The sequence below is a fragment of the Geotrypetes seraphini genome, chromosome 7 (assembly GCF_902459505.1).
Source record: "Geotrypetes seraphini chromosome 7, aGeoSer1.1, whole genome shotgun sequence".
Lineage (NCBI taxonomy): Eukaryota > Metazoa > Chordata > Amphibia > Gymnophiona > Dermophiidae > Geotrypetes > Geotrypetes seraphini.
The window spans coordinates 138,931,585-138,958,526 of NC_047090.1; the positions used below are offsets into that span (position 1 = coordinate 138,931,585).

General features: G+C 43.2%; 1 protein-coding gene across 4 annotated transcripts in view; it reads left to right on the forward strand.

The window, feature by feature from the left end:
- The window catches only part of CGRRF1 (cell growth regulator with ring finger domain 1), a 31,342-nt gene extending 14,830 nt beyond the window's left edge, over positions 1–16,512 (forward strand). For all 4 annotated transcript variants that reach the window (XM_033952656.1, XM_033952653.1, XM_033952654.1 and 1 more), the window contains exons 5-6: positions 10,282–10,389; positions 14,966–16,512. In XM_033952656.1, coding sequence (XP_033808547.1) covers positions 10,282–10,389; positions 14,966–15,304 — 447 coding nt within the window. In that variant the 3' untranslated portion in view covers positions 15,305–16,512. The remainder of the gene's footprint in view (positions 1–10,281; positions 10,390–14,965) is intronic.
- Positions 16,513–26,942: the final 10,430 nt, after the last annotated feature.

A 26,942-nucleotide genomic window follows, 5' to 3' on the forward strand; every position in this document is an offset into this window, starting at 1 on the left:
AGAGCCTTTTCTTTCTGAGGGTGAGTGTTCATCGGATGATAATGATCCTACTGTTCCTGATCCATCCTCCAGACCAGATTCTACATCTTTCACTTCCTTTCTGAAAGACATGTGTGAATCTCTTTCTATTCCTTTGGAGGCCGAGTCTAAAAAGTCCAAGGCGTTCCTTGATGCACTGGACTTTGACCAGCCTCCAAAGGAATTTCTCAAATTACCCCTCCATGATATCTTGAGGGAAACCTTTTATAAGAATCTGGAGACTCCTTTGACCATCCCAGGAGTCCCTCGTAAATTGGATTCTCTGTATAAAGTAATACCTATACCTGGATTTGATAAGCCGCAGCTTCCACAAGAATCTCTTCTAGTGGAATCTACGCTTAAAAAGTCTGCGGGAGCTAGTGTGTACGCTTTTGTCCTTCCTGGCAGAGAGGGTAAAGCCATGGATAAGTTTGGTAAAAGATTATACCAGAATACCATGCTGGCTAACAGGTCTGGTAACTATGCTTTTCATTTTTCTTTTTACCTCAAGCATCTTCTCACTACCATGGCTTCCTTTGAAAAGTACCTCCCTGATCGCAAACGACAGGCTTTTCACCAGTGCTCGGCCTCTCTCTTCCAGCTGCGCAAGTTTCTAGTTCGATCAATTTATGACACATTCGAACTTACCACCAGAGCAACGGCCATGTCTGTGGCCATGCGTCGCCTTGCTTGGCTCAGGTTCTCAGAACTTGATGTCAACCATCAAGATCGATTGGCTAATGCACCTTGCCTAGGTGATGAGCTCTTTGGAGAATCCATGGACTCCACTACCCAAAAGCTCTCTGCCCATGAGACTAGGTGGGATACTCTCCTCAAAACTAAAAAGAAGACCCCACCAGCCCGGCCTTTTCGGCAGCAATTGGCCTACCAACACCGCTATGTGGCTCGTCCTTTGCCACCGGCTCCTCAACAGCCTAGGCGTCAGCGACAACAACAAAGGCAAACCCCTAGGCCAGCACAACAACAACAGGTGAAGCCTCCTCCTCCACAAAAGTCTACTCAACCCTTTTGACTTGGTTCTCCAGGACATAGCCAGTATTGTACCATCTGCCCATCTTCCACGACCCATAGGAGGACGCCTTGCTTTTTACATAAGCCGTTGGGAAATCATCACCTCGGATCAGTTGGTCCTCAACATCATCTGCCACGGCTATTCTCTCAACTTTCAGACTCTTCCTACCCAAAGTCTGCCAAAAGAGTCTGCTTTGAACACTCCTCAGTCTTCCCTCCTTCTTCAAGAGGTTCAATCCCTCCTACTTCTGAACGCCATAGAGGAAGTTCCTCTAGATCAAAAGGGACAGGGATTCTACTCCCGTTATTTTCTAGTTCCCAAAAAAAACAGGAGATCTCAGACCCATTCTAGATCTTCGCGATCTCAATAAATGCTTGGTCAAAGAGAAATTCAGGATGCTTTCTCTGGCCACTCTTTACCCTCTTCTCAATCAAGGCGACTGGCTATGCTCCCTCGATCTCAAAGAGGCATATACTCACATACCGGTCAATCTGGCCTCCAGACAATACCTCCGCTTCATGATCAATCATTGTCATTACCAATACAAGGTGCTGCCCTTCGGTCTTGCCTCCTCTCCAAGAGTGTTCACCAAGTGTCTGATTGTGGTGGCTGCTTTTCTCCGCTCTCACCATCTTCAGGTCTTTCCTTACCTGGACGACTGGTTAATCAAGGCCAATTCATCCAAGACAGTGCTCCTTGCCACCAACCAAACCATCCTGTTTCTACAACTTCTGGGGTTCGAGATCAATCTACCCAAATCTCATCTCATCCCATCCCCACTCAAAGACTTCAATTCATTGGAGCGGTGCTGGACACAGTCCTCATGAGAGCGTTCCTGCCGTCCAACCGTCTTCAAACTCTTCAATCTCTATGTCAGCAGGTGCTTCCACTACGTTCCATCTCTGCCAAGCAAATGATGATACTTTTGGGTCACATGGCCTCCACGGTTCATGTCACCCCCTTCGCACGTCTTCACCTGCGCACTCCTTAATGGACCCTAGCTACCCAGTGGTCCAAAGCGACGGATCCTTGCTCCCGGCACATATTTGTGACATCATCTCTTCGTCAATCTCTACAATGGTGGTTGATATCCTCAAATCTCTCCAGAGGTCTTCTGTTCCATCTACCTCCTCATCAACTTGTCATAACCACCGACGCCTCCCCTTATGCCTGGGGAGCTCATTTGAACGAGTTCCAAACTCAAGGCCTTTGGACAGCCCAGGAACAGAAGCATCATATCAATTTCCTAGAACTCAGAGCGATGTTTTATGCCCTCAAGGCCTTCCAACATCTTCTCTTTCCTCAAGTCCTCCTGCTGTGCACAGACAATCAAGTTGCGATGTACTACATCAACAAGCAGGGTGGGACAGGCTCTCGCCTCTTATGCCAGGAAGCCCAGAAGATTTGGGCTTGGGCCGCAGATCACCAATTATTCCTGAAAGCTATCTACATTCAGGGAGAACAGAATTCCTTGGCGGACAAACTCAGCAGAATTCTCCAGCCTCACGAGTAGACTCTCGATCTTCTAATTCTACAGTCCATCTTCGCTCAGTGGGGCACTCCTCGGATAGACCTCTTTGCAGCTCCTCACAATCACCAGCTGCCCCTCTTCTGCTCCAGACTCTACTCTCCTCACCGTCTGGCAGCGGATGCATTTCTCCTGGATTGGTCCAATCTGTTCCTGTATGCCTTCCCTCCGCTACCTCTCATGTTACGAACCTTGTTCAAGCTCAAGAGGGAACAGGCCACCATGATTCTCATCGCTCCACGATGGCCCAGGCAACATTGATTCTCCCTTCTACTTCAACTCAGTTCCAGGGAGCCTATGCTTCTTCCACTGTTTCCTTCTCTGCTTACACAACATCAGCAAACCCTTCTACATCCCAACCTCCAGTCTCTGCACCTGACAGCTTGGTATCTCTCGGGCTGACTTCGAATGATACTCTTTTGTCTCAGCCCGTTCGTTCTATTCTGGATGCCTCCAGGAAACCAGCCACTCTGCAATGTTACCATCAGAAGTGGACAAGATTTTCTTCCTGGTGTCTTCTTCATCATCATGATCCTACGTCCCTTGCAGTGGAGACCTTGTTGGATTACCTTCTTTCTTTGTCTGACTCTGGTCTCAAGTCTACTTCCATCAGAGTCCACCTCAGTGCTATTGCTGCTTTTCATGAGCCAGTTCATGGAAAACTTCTCTCAGCTCATCCTTTGGTGTCCAGATTCATGCGGGGTCTTTTCAATGTGAAACCACCTCTTAAAGTTCCCCCTGTAATCTGGGATCTCAATGTGGTTCTCCCCGCCTTAATGAAGCCTCCGTTTGAACCTTTGGCTACGACTCCTTTCAAGTTTCTCACTTGGAAAGTGGTCTTCCTTATTGCTTTAACCTCTGCCAGGAGGGTCAGTGAGCTACATGCACTAGTTGAGGATCCACCTTTTACAGTCTTTCATCATGACAAGGTGGTTCTCCGTACACATCCAAAGTTTCTCCCTAAGGTTGTCTCTGAATTCCATCTCAACCAATCCATTGTTCTGCCTGTCTTCTTTCCGAAACCTCACTCTCATTCTGGAGAACAGGCTCTGCATACTTTGGACTGTAAGCGGGCTTTAGCTTATTATTTAGAGCGTACTAAGCCCCACAGATCATCTCCCCAACTCTTTCTGTCCTTTGATCCGAATATCTTGGGACGTCCTGTTTCTAAACGTACGTTGTCAAATTGGCTTGCAGCGTGCATTTCATTCTGTTATGCTCAGTCCAGACTGACACTGGAAGGTTCGGTCACGGCCCATAGAGTTCGAGCTATGGCAGCATCTGTGGCTTTCCTCCGTTCCACTCCTATTGAGGAAATCTGCAAAGCTGCTACTTGGTCCTCAGTTCATACTTTTACATCTCACTATTGTCTGGATACATTCTCCAGACGGGATGGACACTTCAGCCAATCTGTTTTGCAAAATTTGTTTTCCTAATGGCCAACCTTCCCTCCATCCCTCTTTTTGTTAGCTTGGAGGTCACCCATCAGTCAAGAATATGCTGCCTGCTTGTCCTGGGATAAAGCACAGTTACTTACCGTAACAGGTGTTATCCAGGGACAGCAGGCAGATATTCTTGCGTCCCACCCACCTCCCCGGGTTGGCTTCTTAGCTGGCTTATCCTAACTGGGGACCGCGCGCCTCCGTCGGGCAGGAAGGCACTCGTGCGTGCGCGGTGCGGCTGCTAGAACTTTCCAAGTTCTTAGAGTGCAATCACTCTAAAAATGTCTGTACCGGGGCTCCGTCGGTGCCGTCACCCATCAGTCAAGAATATCTGCCTGCTGTCCCTGGATAACACCTGTTACGGTAAGTAACTGTGCTTATTGGCAACCAGGTCCCAGATAGTTTCAAGTGTTACCTCTTGGGGTCTCTGAAGATGAAAAGAATAGGCTGCAGACTCTTCTCCCTCTGGTGAAACTGCCTGTTGAGCACTCTCCTGGAACTGTCCGTTTCCCTCTGCTGTCGACTCCTCTGTTTCTTCAAACAGACTCTCTTGAAAGTGTAGAGAGTCTGGATCCCTGCTCCCTCCATGATTGACAACGGCCTCCAGGGCTGAACATACTCCCTCTTTGGAGAGTTCCCCCGCCCGCGGGGAGCTGGTAACCTGAGGGCGTGGGGGCGGAGCCCTTGTGTCGGGGCTTAGCGTGGTCTCAAGTCCCTGAGAGATCGCCTCCGTTCTGCCCGTTCGGGGCGTCTCTAGCGGGAGCGCCTCCGACTGTAGGGAGCTCTGCATGCGGCGGAACAGTTCCTCGATGTTGCCCAAGCTGGGTCAGACGGAGCTCCGCGAGGTCCCAGCCGTGCTCCGACCCCTCCGTTTGGGCATCCTGTAGAAAATTCAGCACAAAATGAAAAGTAAGTGGAGAGCTCACCAGCGCGTGACGCTCAGCTTAGGGATTCAGCAGCCATCTTGATCCCCCCCCACTGCATAATAATGGGATCCATGATAGATATCATGCATTTCTATGTACTAAGGTACAACATATTATTACATGGATCATATGTTTTTTACATTAGGAAAATATCTATAGCTGGTACTTAAGGATGATCCTGAAATAGGATCTGCACAAGTTGAATACTGTGTTCATGTAGTTTGATTTTGTCAAGATTGGGAACCAGATTGTGGAGCAACAATAGCATTTACCTTGACTTCCAAAAAGCCTTCGACAAGGTGCCACACGAGAGACTGCTTAAAAAGATATGGAACCACGGGGTACAAGGGGAGGCCCACCGATGGATCAAGGTCTGGCTGGCAAACAGGAAGCAGAGGGTTGGCGTAAAGGGCCACTACTCAGACTGGAAAGGGGTCACGAGCGGAGTTCCGCAGGGGTCGGTGCTGGGACCGCTCCTGTTCAATATCTACATAAACGACCTAGAGGCGGGAATCAAGTGTGAGGTCATTAAATTTGCAGATGACACCAAACTATGCAGCAGGGCTCAAACCAGGGAAGACTGCGAAGATCTTCAAAAGGATCTAACACAGCTGGAAAAGTGGGCCGAAAAATGGCAGATGAGCTTCAACGTGGGGAAATGCAAGGTCATGCACGTGGGGAAAAAGAACCCGATGTTCACATACAAAATGGGGGGAACATCACTAGGGGTCAGCAACCTGGAGAGAGACCTGGGAGTGATGGTAGATGCAACACTGAAGGCATCAGCACAATGCGCCACGGCCTCAAGGAAAGCAAACAGAATGTTGGGTATCATTAAGAAGGGTATTACAACCAGGACGAAAGAAGTCATCATGCCACTATATCGTGCAATGGTGCGGCCGCACCTGGAGTACTGCGTCCAGTACTGGTCGCCGTACCTCAAGAAAGACATGGCGGTACTTGAGGGAGTACAAAGAAGAGCAACTAGACTGATAAAGGGAATGGAAAAACTTCCATATACCGACAGATTGAAGCAGTTGGGACTTTTCTCCCTGGAGAAGCGAAGACTTAGAGGAGACATGATAGAAACCTTCAAGATCCTGAAGGGCATAGAAAAAGTAGACAGGGACAGATTTTTCAAATTAAGGGGCGCCACAAGTACAAGGGGGCACTCGGAGAAATTGAAAGGGGACAGGTTTAGAACAAACGCTAGGAAGTTCTTTTTCACTCAGAGGGTGGTGGATACGTGGAACGCGCTTCCAGAGGCTGTTGTAGACAAGAAAACATTAAATGGTTTCAAAGAAGGTTTGGATAGATTCCTAGAAGAAAAAGGGATTGAGGGGTATAGATAGGTATAGACCATTGCTCAGGAAATGGGCCTGATGGGCCGCCGCGGGAGCGGACCGCTGAGCAGGATGGACCTAGGGTCTGCCTCAGCGGAGGCAACTTCTTATGTTCTTATGTTCTTAGTGCAACAGGCACATTATTCCTGAACCCCTGGGTAGTCAATTTATTCCTGAGAATTCTTGTAGAGAGCCTAATTAGTATTATTTTGCTCTGCCTCCCAGCTCTCTGGACTGTCCTCCAATTGCTCAGTTGTCTCTCTGCAAGCAAGATGGTAGTAGCCTATCCTTTCTGATGCTGTTTATTTTTCTATTAAATTCATCTTTTACTTACCGTTTTCGAGGCTTTTCAGTGCTGTAGAGGATCCCAATCTGGGAACATCTCTGGCTGTAGGAAAGTGCAGTCTCTAAGGTCAGTGGTCCGTACCCACTTGGACAACCTGAATTAAAAGTGCTGGATGGCCATCTGAGGATCCGCTGTGTCCCAAGTGTCATGCGGCACATGGGGGGCGGGGGTGCAGGAGCTATTGGCTTAGCCTCCTTTAGTTCCTCGGGGGAGCGTTAGTGCCAAGATAGTGTGAGGACCAGGCAAAATGTCCAGGTTTGAGTCAGGGAGCAGTGAAAATGCATCCCTGGTGAAGCATAGCTGTGCTACAGCCGCAAAACCCCAGAAAGGAGCTTGTGAGCATCCACAGGGGTGTCTGGACATCCTGGATGGGGTTTCCCCCTGAATTTATCAATATGATGTGTGATGTTTACATGATTAACAAGGGCCACTTAGAACCCTTGGGGATCATGGCCATACTGGCACTGGGTTTTCCCCCCTTAAGGGCGCAATTCCCCAGTAACAGTGCCATGCGCAAGAAGGGGAGGTCCAGTCTGAGGAGGACTGGGGCGACAAGGGCTCTATATCAATGCCTTTCCTGTCCCAAACTGGGTCCTTAGTAGCAGGAGATGTTGCTGTATGTCTAGGGGGGCTGGATATGGATCTGGTGGAGGTCCTTGATCTCGGAGAGGATTTGACTGTGTGCAGGCTGATAAAGCTATCAGCGCTTTAGGAGGTAATCATAGAATCCCTCCAGGAATTAAAGATTGCAAAGTCTCATAAAATATCTGTGAACAATTAAAACAAGCTATTTATTTTTTAATTCAATTTTCTATATCATTCTCCCAGGGGAGCTCAGAAAGGTTTTAGATGACAATTCAACATTGTTCTAATGAAATAGCTTTTTTAAAAAAAAATTTTCTTAATAATATTCTTCATATTGAATACTTAATTATATGTGTATGTGTATAAATTAAAAAAAACAGGTTCTGAATAAATTGAGGAGCGCTTAGTTTAAAATTACTCTCCAATAAACAATCTTATAAAAGTGCAAATACACCTGTGGTAAATTACAATAATTACCAATACTTCCTTAGTTTAGTGAAAGTGTGCAGACCATGAATTGTAAAGTGTATAAATCTTTTTACAAGTTGATTTACTGTGATCTAACAATACAATTGTGCTAAGATAGTGAAGTGCTTTTTTTTAACAAATCATGTGAAGTGAAAGCATACTAAAATATGTTCTTACCCCAAATCCAGGAAAATATTTACATTTAACAACTAGAAAACAATGATAATAAAAACATCTATGCCAACTGCAAAAGGATAAATTTTCAAAACATGAATGCATAAAACTACTGCTCTTACTTCTTACCGCATTATGTGCCAAATTCCTCTCTCCTGCAATTCTGATAGTTTGATTTTTTTAAAAAGTCACTCATGCATATCTAATAATCAGAGTCATGAGTAAAGTTTCTGCTTATGCTATTTCTGCTCCATAATGCTCTGGATCAGGCAATGGACAGGAGATTTGGCATCTAAAGCAACATTGAACAGGCTTCATTTTAAGGGACAAATGCTCTTTGTTAAGGGATTGGATGATGATGGGGCCAGTATGGCAGATTGTTTCAAGTTTCAAGTTTATTAAAATATTTGTTATAACGCTTATTCAAATTTCTATGCGGTGTACAGCAATAAAAAAAGTAAGAGTTTTTAAAACAAAATGTTTGGTATTAAAATATTAAAAACAAGACAGTGTTAATCTAATTGACGTTGACAAAGAGCACGTAAGTTGACTATACACAGATGGGAAAGAGGGAAGAACTACAATATTTTAAGTAAAGAGAACATTAAGGGTAAAAACAAAAGGTGGGTAGAGAGACTGGCATTAGTTTAGTCCTGAAAAGGACATTTTTATCCAAAAGCATCACCCTAAAGTTTTGAAAGACAGCAGACCATGAGTCCCTAGAAGGTCAAGTTAATTTTTGAGGCTTTCGACCATTTTGTCAATACTCATGAAGAGCCTCTGGTCAGTTTGGTTACCTATTTGGCACTTAGATGCTTTTAAAACAGGTCTTGCTCATTCTGTCCAGGACATCTGGGAAAAGGTTCGATTATTATTGCTAGACATCCAAGTCTAAGCCTACCCAAAGCCCATTCAGAGCACACCTCCAACACACACACCTCCCTTATTCATGGGCAGAATGACTCACAAGACATCCAGAAAGACAGTTTGAAAATTGGTACTTGGATGTCCAAGCAAGTAAAATGTCCATGTGTCAATTTATGCCATTCTTTGGACGTCTTAGGGCTAGATTCACTTAGCAAACCGATCATGTACCAATCACTTTGCAACCCGATTTTTCTCCAACCTGATTCACTAACCTTGTGTCCGATCTGATCCGCGCATGCAAATGAGGGGAAACGGCATGCAAAGTAGGCAGGCAGCGATTCACTAAACCAAAACTGGAACGCTGACTGGGCTGGCCGATCAAGAAACAAGCGACTGCTGTGGACCAGTCACTCGCGTCCTTTCCAACTGCATCTCCTGCTCTCTGCCCCGATTCTCTGCCGCGATTCTCCAGCTCTCTTCTGCCCCAACTCTCTATCGTGATTCTCCTGCTACCCTGCCCTGTCCCAAATCTCCTGCTCTCTGCCCCGATTCTCTGCCGTGATTCTCCTGCTGCCCTGCCCTGCTCTGCCCCGATTCTCCTGCTCTCTGCTGTGATTTGCTTGCCGCCCTGCTCTGCCCCAATTCTCCTGCTTGATTCTCCCCAACTCTCCTGCCCTTCCCCCGCAGTGCAAGCCCGTGATTTCAACCCGTGGGTTAAAACCACGGGCTCGCAAAATAAGTATTTCCTAAAGTAAAAATAAAGTTTTGTTTCCTGCTGCCGGACACGGAGGGCCAGCGCATGTGCAGACCATCTACAGATGGTCTGCACATGCATCGAGCTCGCTGGACAGTGATCCATGGTTGGGGTGTGATTCCGATCACCCTCATTTGTATGAAAGCACTTCATGAATCAGCCCCCCCTCTCTCCCGGCCATGGATCGGATCGGATCGCTCACGGATCAGATCCGATCCATGGCCTTAGTGAATCTAGCCCTTAGAGTTTTGAAAATGCCCCTAATAGTAATCAGAACCCAAGGCTAATTTTGATATTGTGGAGCATAATGCAGAAGAGTTCTTTTTAAAACAGGTGAATTCATGTAAGTAAGAGTGTGGGCGATGGTTAGATTCCTCTGTGTTCTTTTGAATTATAATCGAGTATATTATAACCCAAGAATCATAGAAAGTTAGATCTCTTTCAGTGGAAACAGGAAGTGTTTTGATATTTGCAGAGAGCCGTGAGTTTGACTAAATTTCCAGCTTAGTCCTGTGCTGATTATCTACCTGCTTAATAATGTAATAGAAGATTGTTTTGCATCTTACACTGCCATAGACTTTATAATTGTAGGAGGCAGATCACAGACTTAAAAATATTTCACTGATTGTCAAAACCAAGAAACACCAATAAAATCAAATGCTTGTATTGCTTATCTAATAGTTTGATACTCTATATTTTCTTTTCAGTGAAATCTGTGAATCATAAATATAATGATACACTTTTGTGTGTATGTATATACAGTATGTCTGTGTATATCTATGTTGTTTTTTTTCTAGGTTTCACTGGTATCTGTAATTCATATTCCAGATGAAAGTTATAGCCTTGCATGTAGAATGTTATACCAGTATTTGCTCATGGCTCAAGGTCAATTTTATGACCTCAAGGTAAGAAGCAAACCACAGTTTTACTAAAATGTCATGATTAACACATTAAGGGGCCCTTTTACTAAACCACATTAAGCATTAATGTGTGCACAACACAAATTTTTACCGCAAAAATGTCATGGGTGAAATGGGCATGGAAGTATTATCCTGCTAGTATGTTTACATTAGCGCCTACTGACTGGTTAATGAGGGAGCACTTAAGTTCTACCACACTAATTTTTTTGCAAGTTCCGTCTGCTAAAGGAACAATTAGCATAGGAACCGAAAAAAATAAAAAAAGCCCTACTTTAGGGATGTGTTAGTACTAGGCTTAGCACATGGGAAAGTCCTGCATTAGCATACTTTAAGTCCATTTTTGATCTCATCTTAATAAAATGGGCCCCTAAGAAAATTGTAATGAACTCTTATTGTACACTTTTCTTTAATGTGTTTTTGAATTATAGGAAGACTAAAATGTAAGCTAAGAGATAGTCTAACACATGAAGAATATCTCAGTATAGAGCATGTAGAAAAACATTAACAGCGCTTGAATTACAAATTTTCAGATTTCTATGAAAAGTCCTTGAGTAATTTAGTTTTGGGCTTCATTTGCTAATGTGTGTTAATCAATCAACATGCATTCATGCACCGTAGTGTGTTGCTTTGAACCAAGAACATGAAGATCCATATTCAGAAGGACTTATACGTTTAATACCTAAAAGTGCCACGATGGAGTGAAGGCAGAACAGCTAATAGCAGTCCTAAATTCAACCATTTAGCTATACTTATTGGACCAGATTCAATAAATGACATCTACATATGGGCCCCAGAAAAATATTGGCACCCTGCACCATTCTATATAGGGACTCCAGGTTGAGCACTCTTTATAGAATAGTACGTAATGCCAGTTCCTGTGCACATATTTGGGCACCATGACTTAAGTCTGCTGAAACCAGGTGTAATTCCCTGCGCACAGTTTAAGCAAGCACTCGCAGTATTTTGTAACACTATGCACGCATGCACACATTTCTGGAACACCCCTGACATGTCCATGCACCTCCCATGGCCATATCCCCTTTTGCATTGCATACCTTGGGATTTGGGTGCACAGTTTTATAGAATAGCATGCTGCAGGGTGTGCACGTGCAAATTCAAATTAGTGTTAGTTAACATCAAGAATTGTTAGTGCCCATCTTTGACTTTCATTTACTCACTGCCCAATTTAGTTAATGAATGTTTGGTAAAATACCAAGGGTCTTGTATACTCTTAAGTGGATGGGAAAGAAAGCAAATCTTATTTTTAAAGCAGATCGTGTGATCCTTATGCTTTGGCAATGATTGTGAATTAATTATCTTCTAAATGTAACAAAATTGCATGGATTAATGACTTGTAGAAATTCTCAGTGTCTGTCTAAAAGCAAACATGGAGCTGACATTAATTCATAGTTCAGATCTTACCTCCATATGCATATTAGCCTAAGCTCCAAGAAGGCACAAGGCCCATGTGAACATTATAACCAACTACCGTATTTTCACGCATATAACGCGCGCGTTATACGCGTTTTTACCTACCGCGCATACCCCTCGCGCGTTATATGCGTGAGCGCGGTATACAAAAGTTTTAAAACATAGTTCCCACCCCGCCCAACGCCCGATTCACCCCCCCAGCAGGACCGCTCGCACCCCCACCCCGAACGACGGCTCGCACGCGCTCCCACCCGCACCCGCATCCACGATCGGAGCAAGAGGGAGCCCAAGCCCTCTTGCCCGGCCGACTCCCCGACGTCCGATACATCCCCCCCCCCCCCGGCAGGACCACTCGCACCCCCACCCCGAAGGACCGCCGACTTCCCGACAATATCGGGCCAGAAGGGAGCCCAAACCCTCCTGGCCACGGCGACCCCCTAACCCCACCCCGCACTACATTACGGGCAGGAGGGATCCCAGGCCCTCCTGCCCTCGACGCAAACCCCCCTCCCTCCAACGACCGCCCCCCCCCAAGAACCTCCGACCGCCCCCCCAGCCGACCCGCGACCCCCCTGGCGACCCCCCCGACCCCCCCACCCCCTTCCCCGTACCTTTGGTAGTTGGGCCAGAAGGGAGCCCAAACCCTCCTGGCCACGGCGACCCCCTAACCCCACCCCGCACTACATTACGGGCAGGAGGGATCCCAGGCCCTCCTGCCCTCGACGCAAACCCCCCTCCCCCCCAACGACCGCCCCCCCCAAGAACCTCCGACCGCCATCCAGCCTACCCGCGATCCCCCTGGCGACCCCCTCGACCCTCCCACCCCCCTTCCCCGTACCTTTGGTAGTTGGCCGGACAGACGGGAGCCAAACCCGCCTGTCCGGCAGGCAGCCAACGAAGGAATGAGGCCGGATTGGCCCATCCATCCTAAAGCTCCGCCTACTGGTGGGGCCTAAGGCGCGTGGGCCAATCAGAATAGGCCCTGGAGCCTTAGGTCCCACCTGGGGGCGCGGCCTGAGGCACATGGGCCCAACCCGACCATGTGCCTCAGGCCACGCCCCCAGGTGGGACCTAAGGCTCCAGGGCCTATTCTGATTGGCCCACGCGCCTTAGGCCTCACCAGTAGGCGGAGCTTTAGGATGGATGGGCCAATCCGGCCTCATTCCTTCGTTGGCTGCCTGCCGGACAGGCGGGTTTGGCTCCCGTCTGTCCGGCCAACTACCAAAGGTACGGGGAAGGGGGGTGGGGGGGTCGTGGGGGTCGCCAGGGGGGTCGCGGGTCGGCTGGGGGGGCGGTCGGAGGTTCTTGGGGGGGGCGGTCGTTGGGGGGAGGGGGGTTTGCGTCGAGGGCAGGAGGGCCTGGGATCCCTCCTGCCCGTAATGTAGTGCGGGGTGGGGTTAGGAGGTCGCCGTGGCCAGGAGGATTTGGGCTCCCTCCTGGCCCGATATTGTTGGGGAGTCGGCGGTGCTTCGGGGGGAGGGATGTATCGGACGTCGGAGGGGGGGCATCAGGCTTTCAGGATGGGGACAGACCTTCAAGGGGGGACAGTGCACGGAAGTCAGGGGGGGTGAACGGAGAGTCGGGACAGCGCACGGAAAGTCAGGGCGGGCGAAAGGAGCGTCGGGCAGCATGCGCGGTATACCCGTGAGCGCGGTATACCAAAGTTTTTGTGCATATCATCGTGATTTCTGCGCGCTATACCCGTGTGCGCGTTTTATACGGGTGCGCGTTATTTGCGTGAAAATACGGTAATTCCATGTAAATCTAACATTAGTGAAAGGTATGTTTTACCTCTTCTCAAGTTGTAGTTTTGACTAGAAGATTTCACTTCATAAAGTAACTGTTACCTTCAAAAGTACTTTGCTTATGAGGTTATGCATTTTAAAATAAATATGCATTTTTAAATAAATAAATAAAATCATACTATCCAAGGCATTATCTAATTTAAGTTAGATTGTCCATCTGATTTCATCCCTCTTTAGAAAGTTCTGTTGTCTACATGATTTTCAAATGCACCATTTTATTTCACAGTTTAACAGATACTTTCTTTTTCACCAAATGATCTGTGCCTCAAACCAAATTTCTTTCAAAATGCTCTTTACTTATTTGCAATGCTAAATTTATTCAGTAATAAAGATCAGTGGAAATTTTGTTACACTGTCTCCTTCTACCCTTTGGAAGCTCTGCATTCTCCACAACTGTAGAGACAAGGTATTCACTTTTTTTGTTCAGTGCATTTTTTAATTATGATTATTATTATCAAGCAATTTAAATATAATTAGCTTTTTGCATCATTAAAGTTGTCTTTTAAGTGCTGCAGTAAAGAACTTGTCCATTTAGTTTTTACTTCGGCTTTATTGTATTAGCCCCTTGATTTTTCACAAAATTTCCAACCCGTTATGTAAAATGTTGACACATTAGAGACTATTTTGAAGCTGCCTCCTGCTGACCAGCTGCGCTTCGGATAAGGAAGGGAGGAAGGGGAGCGAGTGAGCGAGGGGGTTCGCAACTCAGAACCGCCACATGTTTCTGCCACTTCGGGGCTTGAAGACCGCTGCCGTGCAGGTGCATCGGAGCAGGAGAGATGTCTTTCAGCTGCTTGAGGGCTTGAGGGAGGGGAGCTTTGCACCTCGGGACACTGCTGCACTGGTGCTTTGGATTGGGAGGGAGGTGGGATTCACAGTTCAGAACTGCCACTTCTAGTTTTTAAGGGCTTGATGGAGAGAGAGGGGTTTGCGGCTCAGGAACGCTACCGTTGGTGCTTCGGGAGACTTTTTTTTTTTCACTGGTGATTTTTTTGCCGGTTGGGTGAGAGGGCCAGTTAACTGAAATTTTACTGCGCAGAAATAAATATCCAAATTATACTTAAATACATTTTCTTGTAGATCATCTCACAGGCCTCAGGAATGTCCAAATTAAGGCTGCTTCATGTTCATCTCCAAGTTGTTAGGGGGGGGGGGTTAATCAAGATATATCAAGTTTAAATGCCAGCCTGATGTGATAATTTATTTTTTTATTGAAAGTTGACAAAACATTTCTTGTTCATACCCTGAGGGTTGCCAGTGGTAGGTGCTGGTGTCTATGTAATTCAGATCATACTAATGCCTTGTTCTGTTTGTTTGGCTGTTAGCAACTTTTTATGTCTGCAAGCAGTAATTCTACAGCATCCTCAAAGGACTTGTCTTCTGAAGATACAAGTGACAGGAATCTGCTGGAAAAGCTCAGGCTCTCTGAAGAAGAATTAGACCTACCTGAAGAGACTGGAATAGACTGTGTTGTTTGCCAAAATGGCACTGTAAATTGGGTTCTTTTACCATGTAGGCACACATGTTTATGTGATGGATGTGTGAAATATTTTCAACAGTGTCCAATGTGCAGACAGTTTATTCAAGAATCTTTTCCACTTTTCAGCCAGACAGAACTAGCAAAAGACAACTTCAGGCCAGCTTTGGCAGGCAGGACATCATGAAAATGAGTTGCGCTGAAAATTGTAAAGATTAGATAGTTCTAAAACTAAGGAATGATCACATGAAATCTGCAGTATTTATTGTAAATACATCCAAATTCGTATTTTATTTTATTATTCAGTTTTCGGAAGGTTGATAAGCAGCCTTCAATATAGGACACAATGTGATCCAGCCACATAGTTAGGTGTCTAAATCATTTTCAGTAGACCCAGAGTTGTGATTGAGTCAACAGGAGCAACTTAATCAACCAGTACAAATTTTGTGATTTGGCATTTTTAGCACTAGTTAAGATATTGAGAGTGGGGAAACATGCTTAGGAAATAAGGACCTACAGGGTCCTTTTCCTAAGCTGTGGTAAAAATAGCCCTTAGTGTGCCCTTTCATGGGCACAACTGTGAAAACATTTTCTGTTTTTTTTGCATTAATGGCTATGGACTAATATTTCCATTAGCACACAGACATTTTTTTTAAAACTACCGAGGGAGCACTCGCTGCCACCCATTTTGTAAGCAATGAAGGCATCCGTGCGCTAACCAGCTAGTGCAGGAATGCTCACTGTCTACCCCCTAGCATGCAGATTGCAAAGTTACCGCAGGACACCTGCATGTGCCTTGTGGTACTCTATTTTCTGCTGTATTAGGAATGCATTTGCATCTAATGCACCTTAGTAAAGGAAGCACTCCTTGTGCGCATAAATGACAGGCTTAAATCAAGCAGTCTAAGCTTAGGAAAAAATTTTGCCAGAACTTAGCTAATTAGGTTCTTGTATAGTTGAAAGTTCTCTTTAATTTTTAAGCTGAGCATTGAATATTCAGGCCCTGTGCTGTACAAAATAGATGTACAGATCAGTGCTTTATAAAGTCTTCCCAGGTATGGGGAGTAGGTGGCACTGTGGCATTGCTGAGTGCTCTGCTGCGGTTAGCATAAAATGGATGTTCCCAGCGGCAGTAGAGCTCTCTTCAGCTAACAGTCTGCTTAGATCTAAAGCTTATTGTTCACAAATGGAAGCATTTTCATCTAGTAGATAATAAACTTCCATGATGTTTTGAGCATGGAATTCTCTATTTAAAAAAACCCAAAAACCAGAAGTAAGAATTTTGCCAAATATTTAATGATTTCTAAATGGTTTTGTTTATACTAATGAGCATGTTTACTCATTTTGTTTGTACTATATTTTATGTGAAAATAAACGTACAGTTTACTGATAGTATGTATTTTCATATTGATTAATGCTGCTGAATATTAGAACTACAGTGATATCTTGGAATCCGGACTTAATCCGTTCCAGAACCCTGTTCGAGTTCCAAGACAGTTTTCCCATTGAAAATAATAGAGACTGGATGAATCCGTTCCTGGGTCCCACAAACTCAAATTTTAACAGGAAATACACTGGATTTTAAGGTAAAATATTAACAAATATTCCAAAGCAGCATTCAGATTCTGGGGCACAAACACACACATAAAATGTGCAGGGCGTTCGGATTCCAAAGCAGAGTTTGGATTCTGGGGCAAAATTTACTACAAAAAAAAGTTTCTGGGGCGTTCAGATTCCGAGATACCACTGTACAATATGAAGGACTGACTCTTTTATGCTTGTGTGCTTGAATTTGTTGCTGCTTTTTCTTGATGGTATATTCTGTGCACTGTTACAGATGAATGATGGTACACTGATGGATGCTGCAGCCATGTCTTGGCTGCCACACACACAACCACAGTGCCATGCAGCAAAACTCTTCTAGAATACAAATTTGGAAATTAACTTGAATTCTTTGAGCATTGGAGCTGTTACCGCCGCAGCCGGCACTAAAAACCACGCTACAGTTTTGTAAAAGGAGAGGGGGTAAATTAATAAATAGTTTATTGAAGTCTGGCATATATGGCACTGCAGAAACATTGTGGTGCCATCTCCTTCCTCATTCCCTTTTGTTCTATTGCTCCTCTGCCTATATTTCTGTTCTTCAGATTAAAAAAAAAAATACTTTTCTATTTTCACTGCCAGATTTTACCCTTCTATCATTTACCTGCCTTTCTCTTAACGTGTTTGAGTTGGGTTTTTTTTTTTTGAGGGGGGGTTAACTTCTCCCCTGCACTTGAAACTTCTCTGCTCTAAAATGGTGTGGAAGATCAGCATGAGCAAATTCAGATCTCCCGAAAGGGGGAATACCTAGTATAACAAGAATAAGTCATTTCTACTGTTTCAGTGTAAATGGAGCAATTTGATATACTTGCAGTCTTTATTTCAAAACAGTCACTACTTTCTGTCTTTTTTTTTTTTTTTTTTGCTTTAATTAGGCCTGTCTTGTTTTCCTAACATTCTAAACACTACACTTTGCAGCTGAATAAAGGAAAAAAAACCCAAACCAACTATTATTTAATTGTTGCTAACTGATGTAAAGGAAATAGACGTAAGGGTGATGTCTGTCAGGGCTGCAACATTTTCATCTGGGGTTGGTGACAAGCAGGGACCAGCTATGGAGATTTCAAGTACCTGACTTCCTGTTCTCAACTGTCCCCAGCCAGCTGCACACACGGTTGTTAAGAAAAGCAAAAGCGTGCTGTCAAATTTTTGGTGGTATATCTCCCAGCTGTTGGTGACACTAATATGTCCCAACACACTGATTGAGAACCACTGCTATAGCAATTTGAAAACAGTTAGTCTCACACATGTGAATATTGACTATCAAGTGTGTCAAACAGAAAGTTTGAGAACCATCTCTACAGAGACAAAGTTCACAGGTACCTTTTAGCCCTTGAACCAGCTTTCAAAATAAAAGTAAATATACTTTTCATGAGATTTGCTGTATATTCTTGTATCTTTGGATATTTGTGCCTGCTTTTTCTATGGATAATTTTGTCATGGAACATAAGATGAGTCGATTGAAAATACAAATGTCACTCATTTTCCTCTGATGACCTAAACTTCAGAGATTATATTTGTACACAGTTATGAAAGGACCATGTTTATCAAGGATTTTTTTAATCCCATGGATGGGCAAGTTAAACTATATAAATTCATTAGTTTCTTGGTACGCAGTGAATTAGTTCACCTACAACTTTGAGTTTTTGGGACCCTTGTACTAATATGCTGTAAACATTTGTGTAAAAAAAATGTATATTTGCAAAAATTAACACCCCATCACTGCAAAAACTATTAAATGTTGATGGTATTCCCAGTATCTCTGGGCCCCTTTTACAAAGCCTTGGTAGTAAGTCCCGGTGCGCCAAATGTAATGCAGCCCATAGGAACTATCTCACATTTGTTGTGCAGGGCTTGCTACTGGGCTTTTAAAAGAGGCAAAGAGAAAAGAAATGGCATTCAAAAATGGGGCCCGAAAAAAAATCAGCACTAAGCACAATTCTATAGAATCACACATAGCACCAGATTTACCTGCTGAAATCTGGTGTAAATGCTGGCACCCAAGTTACAGAATGATGCTCCGGCATGCCTAACAATGTGTGTAACTGTTCAGACCATCCCTTACAAACCCATTCCCCTCCCATGGACACACCCCTTATGAGTTATGCAGTGTTAGAGTTGGGTGCCGTCTCATATATTGCACAGCCAGAAGTGCATACAAATTTTAATAGGTGCAAATTAACATAAATAATGAGTTGTTAGCCAATTAATTTGCATGCACATCTTGAAAGCACACCAAAATTTTGGCATGCAAATCTAGGCATTATAAATAGAATGTGAGGATAAATGCATTACAGATGCATTACAGTGCTGTTATATTAATACTACCTATTGAGGTGTAAAACCAGTATGCTAACCATTACCACATGCTAATTCCCATACTAAGGGGTAATTCTATAACTGTACCTATATTTAGGTACCTATTCTATAAAGGAAAGTACTTTCCTACTTTTTTTTTATAGAATACTAGCATAATGAGGTATAGTATACGAAGTCTGACAAGTTTGCAAACTCGTCCTAAAGAAAGTGCTACATATCTCATTGCTGAATATCACTATGGTCACCTTTGAAGTACTTCCCTTGGGAAGCTATGCACCGACGCCAGCGCCTAGTCCACCATACAAAGCAATTTTGGAATGCCCATCAGATCTGTCCTTGTATTACCCTTGATGTCCTGAAAGTCATCAAAATGTCTTCCTTTCAATATTTCCTTTATCTTTGGGTAAAGAAAAAAGTCATTGGGGGCCAGATCAGGTGAGTAGGGAGGGTGTTTCAATACAGTTGTTTTCTGGCTAAAAACTCCCTCATAGACAGTGTTATGTAAGCTAGTATATTGTCGTGTTGCAAGAGCCATGAGTTGGCAAAAAGTTCAGGTTGTTTTCGTCTAACTTTTTTTCACGCAGCCTTCTCAGCTCTTCCAAATAGTAAACTTGGTTAACTGTTTGTCCAGTTGGCACAAATTCATAATGAACAATCCTTCTGTTATTGAAAAAGGTTAGCAATATCATTTAGACTCTTGATTTGGACTGGCAGAACTTTTTTGGTCATGGAGAATTGGCTAACTTCAATTGTGCACTGTGATGCTTTGTTTCAGGGCCATTTTGGTACACCTATGTTTCATCACCAGTGATAACACGGCCCAAAACATCATCTTGCCTCTCCAAAAGGTCTTGGCAAACTTCGATTCTCCTTTGCTTTTGTTCATTGGTGAGCTCCTTCAGGACCATTTTTGCTCACACCTTTCTCATGCCAAGATTTTCAGTTAAGATTTTCCTAATTGTTTCTCCATTTATGTTTACTTGGTCTTCTATGCTTCTCACAGTCAGCCAATGATTTTGACACATAGTGTTTTGCAATGTTTGCATCAGTTCTGCTCGTTACTGGCCGCCCTGACCTTTGTTCATCAGTGACACTTTCTCTCCCCTCAGAAAAAAACGTTTAATCAATTTATACACTGCTGCTTTCTTCATGGCATTATCCCCATAAACTTGGACTAACATATCTCTGATGTCACTTCCACTCTTGCCAAGTTTAACAAGAAACTTAATGGTGGTTCATTGCTCTAATTCAAGCTCTGACATTCTTGTGACGGCATACAAATACATGCAACAATAATGAATGCCATTCAGCAAGACACCGCCACATGTCGATATGAACACAACTGTGAGACACTGATACATCAAGGTTATGAAACCTTACCAAGTTGTTTGAACAGTACTGTCAATGTAAGCGCATGGAGGCAAACTTTATTCTCAGATCTCATATAAGCACATAGGCTGGTGATATTTTTCCTGATCAGAAGTCATCAGTATAGCACTCGGCTTTCACCTAAGACACTTTTGCATGTCTTTCACATCTCCAATCCCCTCAATCAAATCATAGGAAGTCACTGTAGAAAACTTGCATGGAATCAAAACAGCAATTCAGTCAAAATGTAGTGACTAAGAATAATTTATTGTAATGCAGACAAAAAACCTGGCACAGGCCATGTTTTGCCCAATCTAAGGGCTGCATCAGGGGTTAGCATAACTATACAACAATAACAAATTTAAATTGTAGATGAGTTGTGATAGGTGTAGCTCAAGGTCATTATTATTGCGTAGTTTCATTGGACATATCTGCAGCGTTTGACTCATTAAACCATTATGGAATGTTGGAGCATTTAAAGCAGTTGCAGGTAAAGTCTATGAGTGGTTTAAGTAATTTCTCGATAACAGGAAATTATGTGTGCATAGTAATGGTGAAATTTCTGATGAATTTAATTACAGTGCGAAGTTTCACAGGGATCAGCTTTGTCTGTGACCTTGTTCAACATTTATTTGTCCCCCTTTGGAGCTGTTAGCTGACTTAGGTGTCTCCTATAGAATATATGCAGATGATGTTCAGTGATACAGGGAAAAAATTTGTCCACACGACCACTGTCCCCGCTCCGTCCCTTGGACTACTGTCCTTGCCCTGTTCCTGTGACCACTGTCCCCGCAGCATCCATACAAGCCTCAGTACTGCAATATTTAGCTTATTCCTTCCTTATAAATTAAAGTTCTGAAGGAGCTCACCAATGAACAAAAGCAAAGGAGAATCGAAGTTTGCCAAGACCTTTTGGAGAGGCAAGATGATGTTTTGGGCCGTGTTATCACTGGTGATGAAACATAGGTGTACCAAAATGGGAGGGAGATGCTTGGACGGGGCGGCAGCGGTGATCTGGCGGCGGCGATCAGTAAACAGTGACCGTGTGCATTCCCTCCCTTAACTGCAAAGATAAGGCCATTCACCGCTCCATGGGGTAGTGAATGGCTTTGTCCCCATAGCCGTGGTGAACACTGTTTTTTTCCCCACCTTTTCGGTGGGTTACCCGCAGTCACTCATGGCTTACCGCGGGTAACAGCCACCGTGTCATACTCTAATCAGTAATTCAAAGACCTGAACAAATATATGGAAAAGATTATAAAATGGATGAGTGGTAGAGGCTTTGAACTTAATGTGAAAAAAACAGAGATCTTGATTGTTAGGGATGAAGATGAACATCGATGGCCTAAAGAGATCCATGTAGGTGATCATTTGATCAAGGATTGTGAAGAAGTCAGAACGCTTGGAGTACAATACTTAATGCACATCTAACATTTAAGGCTCAGATTTCGAAAGTAGTTCAATCTGCTTATTTTACCTTGCGTAAATTGTTTCACTTAAAGAATGTTATATCAGGTACTTCAAGTCTTAGTATTATCGCAGGTAGATTACTGTAATGGTATCTACTTGGGTTTACTATTGGTGTGTATCAAAGCATTGCAAATGATACAAAGTTCTGCTGCCCAATTGCTTATGGGAGTGGCTCGTTGTGTGCACATATCTCCTATTTTGAACAGATTGCATTGGGTTGCCCATAGCGTTTCATATTAAGTGTTTATGATTGTCTACCAGACTATTTGCAAAAATGCTTGACATTGTACATGCCACCGCAGAAGTTGAGATCTGAGAATAATAGATTTTTGGACACAAAAAGAAAGAAGAATACTCATTATGTATGAACAAAGAGTTCCTGTTTCTCTATAGCCAGACCATCGATGTGGAATGCTTTGTCCGGAACAGAATGTTTTTGTGGAAATCTGCACTTTAGGAAGTTGCTTAAAACCTATCTGTTCAAGCTTTCTTTGATTGAATATATAACTCTTTTTTGAGCTATTACTGGAACGCTATGTATTATATTGAAGAGTGATATTACTTGACAATTGCTTAGACATAGTCCTATTGAAGATGTTATGGTATAATATCGTGCCTCTGTACTTTCCTCTACCTGATGTATGTCTCCTTTAAAATGTGTATTTTATTATGCATGGAAATTTGTGAGCCAAAAGGTGGATTAAAAATGTTTTAAATAAAATCGTAATAATAAAACACAATACCCCCTCTTCTATTAAACTGCGCTAGCAGTTTATAGTGCAGAGAGCCACGCTGAATGGCCCACTCTGCTCCCGACACTCATAGGACTCTGAGCATCGGGAGCAGCGAGGGTCATTCAGTGTGGCTCCCCACATTAGAAACTGCTAGCACAGTTTAATAGATGAGGCCCATAGTTAAAACCAAATTTAAATGCAATTGTTTAAAACAAAAAAAGATCAAATATGTTTCAAGTTTATTAAAAGATTTTTAAATCGCTTAATCAGGTTTCTAAGTGATGTACATTATAAAATTTACATAAAAACATATTAAAACTGGGGATACTAGATAAAATCTAGGTGTCTTAATAAAACACTAATAAGACATATAGACCAACTTCAAACAATAGGAAAAAAGGGGAAGAACTACAATTGTAAGAGAGAAGTGAAACAAAAAAGGGAAAACATAATGGGTTAGAGTAAAAAATAATAATTTTAATATTTGTCCTTAAGAGGACAGTTGTCCAAAGGCATCCTGGAACATGAATGTTTTATTTTGCTTTAAATTGTTTTATTTCGGATTTACTGCGCAAATGGTTTGGCAGCAAATTCCAGAGAGTAGGGGCAGTGACAACAAAATTATTGGAGCGCAACATATTGATAAATTTTAAAGAAGGTATGACGAGAAGATTTTCTTTCATTTATTTGTTTAAAACATATCCTGTCTGTCCTGAAGTCTATGCGGGTTAATCCCCCATCCCCCCATACATAATCATAATTATACAAAGAAACCCTAACATTCCAGTACTACTCTGATTTACACCTGTTTTGTCATTGAACAAAAAGCTCTATAGTGGAATTCTTTAGCAAGTGACAGCATAGGTTTCCCCTGCTGCATGTTTTCATCCCATATAATTTTATTATTTTTTTTCTCAACTTGGATGTTGCTCACACTTTTTCCAGTAGTAGCGCAAGGTGAGTTACATTCAAGTACTCTACCTATTTCCCTGTGCCGGGTGGGCTCACAATCTAATTACTACTACTACTGGCTAGATGTATACAGCACTGTACTGTATATTAAATAGTAGTGCATGAGCTCTGTGCTACACCCTCAAAACCCCTTGTTTCCATTGGACAAATTGGAGCTTGAGTTTCTTGTAGTAAGTTTGTGGTATTTTTGTTTTAAATATCATTTTGAGTTGACAGGATTTTTGTCCCTTTCTTCACCTCGCCTGTCCTACTAGCTGAACTGGGCACCAAAGTGGGAAGAAAAGTGGTCATTGAGGATGAATGCACAGTTCCTCTTCCTACTGCTAGAGGTCATCAGTGTAACACCCAACCATCATCCTCATATCAGAAGTCTAGTACATGTCTTCTACACCAGTGATTCCCAACCCTGTCCTGGAGGAACACCAGGCCAATCGGGTTTTCAGGCTAGCCCTAATGAATATGCATGAGAGAGATTTGCATATGATGGAAGTGATAGGCATGCAAATTTGCTTCATGCATATTCATTAGGGCTAGCCTGAAAACCCAATTGGCCTGGTGTTCCTCCAGGACAGGGTTGGGAACCACTGTTCTACACCACTACTCCCACAAACCATAGGAGGTCACTGTAGAAACCTTGCATGGAAAAGATGTGTAAATAGTGATATTTTCACATGTAAATTCCCTATATGTGTCAACAGCAATTTTAGAAAGCCACTGTTTGCATGTTATATCCACAGTGCACTAGTCAAATGCCAAAGTGAGACTTTTAAAACTGTTTAAATATATCATATATATTTAATGCCGCTATCTAAATATGTCTGAAGAACAGCAATATTCCATATAGCCATGGGGGTTTAAGTTAGGACAGCATTTTTGCTCTCCTCACTTAAATCGCATAGATGGATGGAAACCTCCCAATCCACTCTTATGTCACTCTGCCACTATTTTGATACTGCTGAGGTGATCTATAAGAATATAGATCAGTGTTTTCCAAACTTTACAAGCCATGGCGCACTAAACTGGTTGTCACGGCTTGAAGGCACCCGGAAGTGCACAGACATCACCATGATGATGTCACACGCATGTGTGATGTCATCACGTCAAAGTCCGCACATGTGCGGAGGCCCTCCATATGGGGCCCTGAGCCACCAAAGGGTGTGTGTGGGGGGGGGGGGGGGAATCTGAAAAAGAAGAGGCACAGAAAGGCGCTGGTACCGGTTAACTGCCTATAGGATGTCTTGTGGCATACCTGAAATCTCGTGCGGCACACAGTTTGCAATACACTGATCTTAATAGTGCTGCTGAATATTCATTGATAAAGCACATACCTGCATAGTAGTCGCTGCTGTATAGATATGAGGTTTCCAATATCGGGCTAAAAGGCTGGAAGGGGACATGTTGCAGGTATGAAATGCACCAAGCTATCTGAACAACCACCTAATCTGGAAACATAAATCCAGATCAAGGAGAACTCAAGCACACTTTACGCACCCCCTAATCAAAGGCATGCAAAGCAAAAAAATATATGACGGTCTACTAGCTACTAGAGCAGCAAAAATAAACCACCACCTCTCAAATCTTTTGACCGCGACGCCCAACTACAAAACATTCCGAAAAGAACTGAAAACCATACTATTCATGAAATTTGTCAAATTATCTAACCAAACCGTATTGACCATTCCCAGATCCCGACGCATACTATAGCTATCAACCTTGTAATCTCCCTGGGAATGCCCAGGCTAATTTCATGTTGTAAACCGCCTAGAACTGAAAGGTATTGGCGGGATAGAAGACATCAATGTAATGTGATGTAATGTAATGTATGGTCTGATTAGGCCGACAAAGAATGCTTCCATTTCTAACAGCAATACTGTGCATGCATACTTCAAAAAATCTGGATGCTGGCATTTGACGCTGCCTCCAATGTAGATGTATCAGCTGCAATTGTGCCAGATGTCCAGTATAACATTTGCCACTTACCAATGGAAATACGAGCTGCCAAAAAGCAATATTCCACTTATATATGTAAATACTGGCATTTGCACATGCAGATTGAGGGATGTTACTCTTCTGCTGAACATGATTCTTTGTAAAATAGCTGCTCATGCTGTGCATACCATCAACTATAAGTGCATTTCCTATGATCTTATAAATATATTACAAAAGACTCAACAAGCCCTTTAGAACATGTTTTCTTAAATGTAAAGGTCCTGACTTGGGCATCCCATTTCTACCTAGGTGCTCTATGAAGAAATTGGGTATAGTCTCCTATACAGCAGTTCAGGTACAAGACCTCTCGGCAATATTTTTTTCTATTGTTGGCACAAGTAAAAATAAAAATATTTTCTGCATACGTAACTTTTTTTTTAAAACCTGCAAATAATATAGGGATCTACAGGAGGGAGCAGAAATATACTTTGGATTTTGGAATCCCTATGGGTAGAAATTCCATATGTAATAGTGTGTGGCGCAGTGGTTAAAGCTGCAGCCTCAGCACCCTGGGGTTGTGGGTTCAAATCCATGCTGCTCCTTGTGACCCTGGGCAAGTCACTTAATCCCCCCATTGCCTCAGGTACATTAGGTAGATTGCGAGCCCGCCGGGACAGACAGGGAAAAATGCTTGAGTACCTGAATAAATTAATATAAACCGTTCTGAACTCCCCTGGGAGAACAGTATAGAAAAAAATTGAATAAAATAAAATAATAGGGAACAGGATAGTGATAGGACTATACTACCATCCGCCTGACCAAGATGAACAGACAGACGCTGAAATGTTATCAGAACTTAGGGAGGCCAACAAACTGGGTAACACAATAATTATGGGTGATATCAACTACATTGGAGGAAGGAGTGTGCCTAGTGGTTAGAGCTACAGCCTCAGCACCCTGAGGTTGTGGGTTCAAGCCCCACACTGCGCCTTGTGACTCTCGGCAAGTCACTCAATCCTCCATTGCTCCAGATACCTTAGATAGATTGTGAGCCCACCAGGACAGATAGAGACAGATGACTGAGTACCTGAATGTAAACCACGTAGACAATAAGTGGTATATAAATAACTAAAATAAAGAAATAAAAAATTAGAAGAAAGCACATCTCCCAAAAACAAAAAAAATAAGAACAAAAATGTGCTAAGGTATTCATATGGAGAGACTAATATCCTTATACTTATAGACTCAATTCTTCACAGGGAAGTCAAAAATCAAAAGCAGGAAAAGTGAAAAAAATGTGGAGAAAAAGACCTTAGTTATGCTTCATAGATGAAAAAAAAATCTACTTGTCCAAGACATCAAAAATTGTCCAAGACATTAAAAAATTTCCAGTACTAGATACAGTTCCAATCCACTTGCTGTCCAAATAAT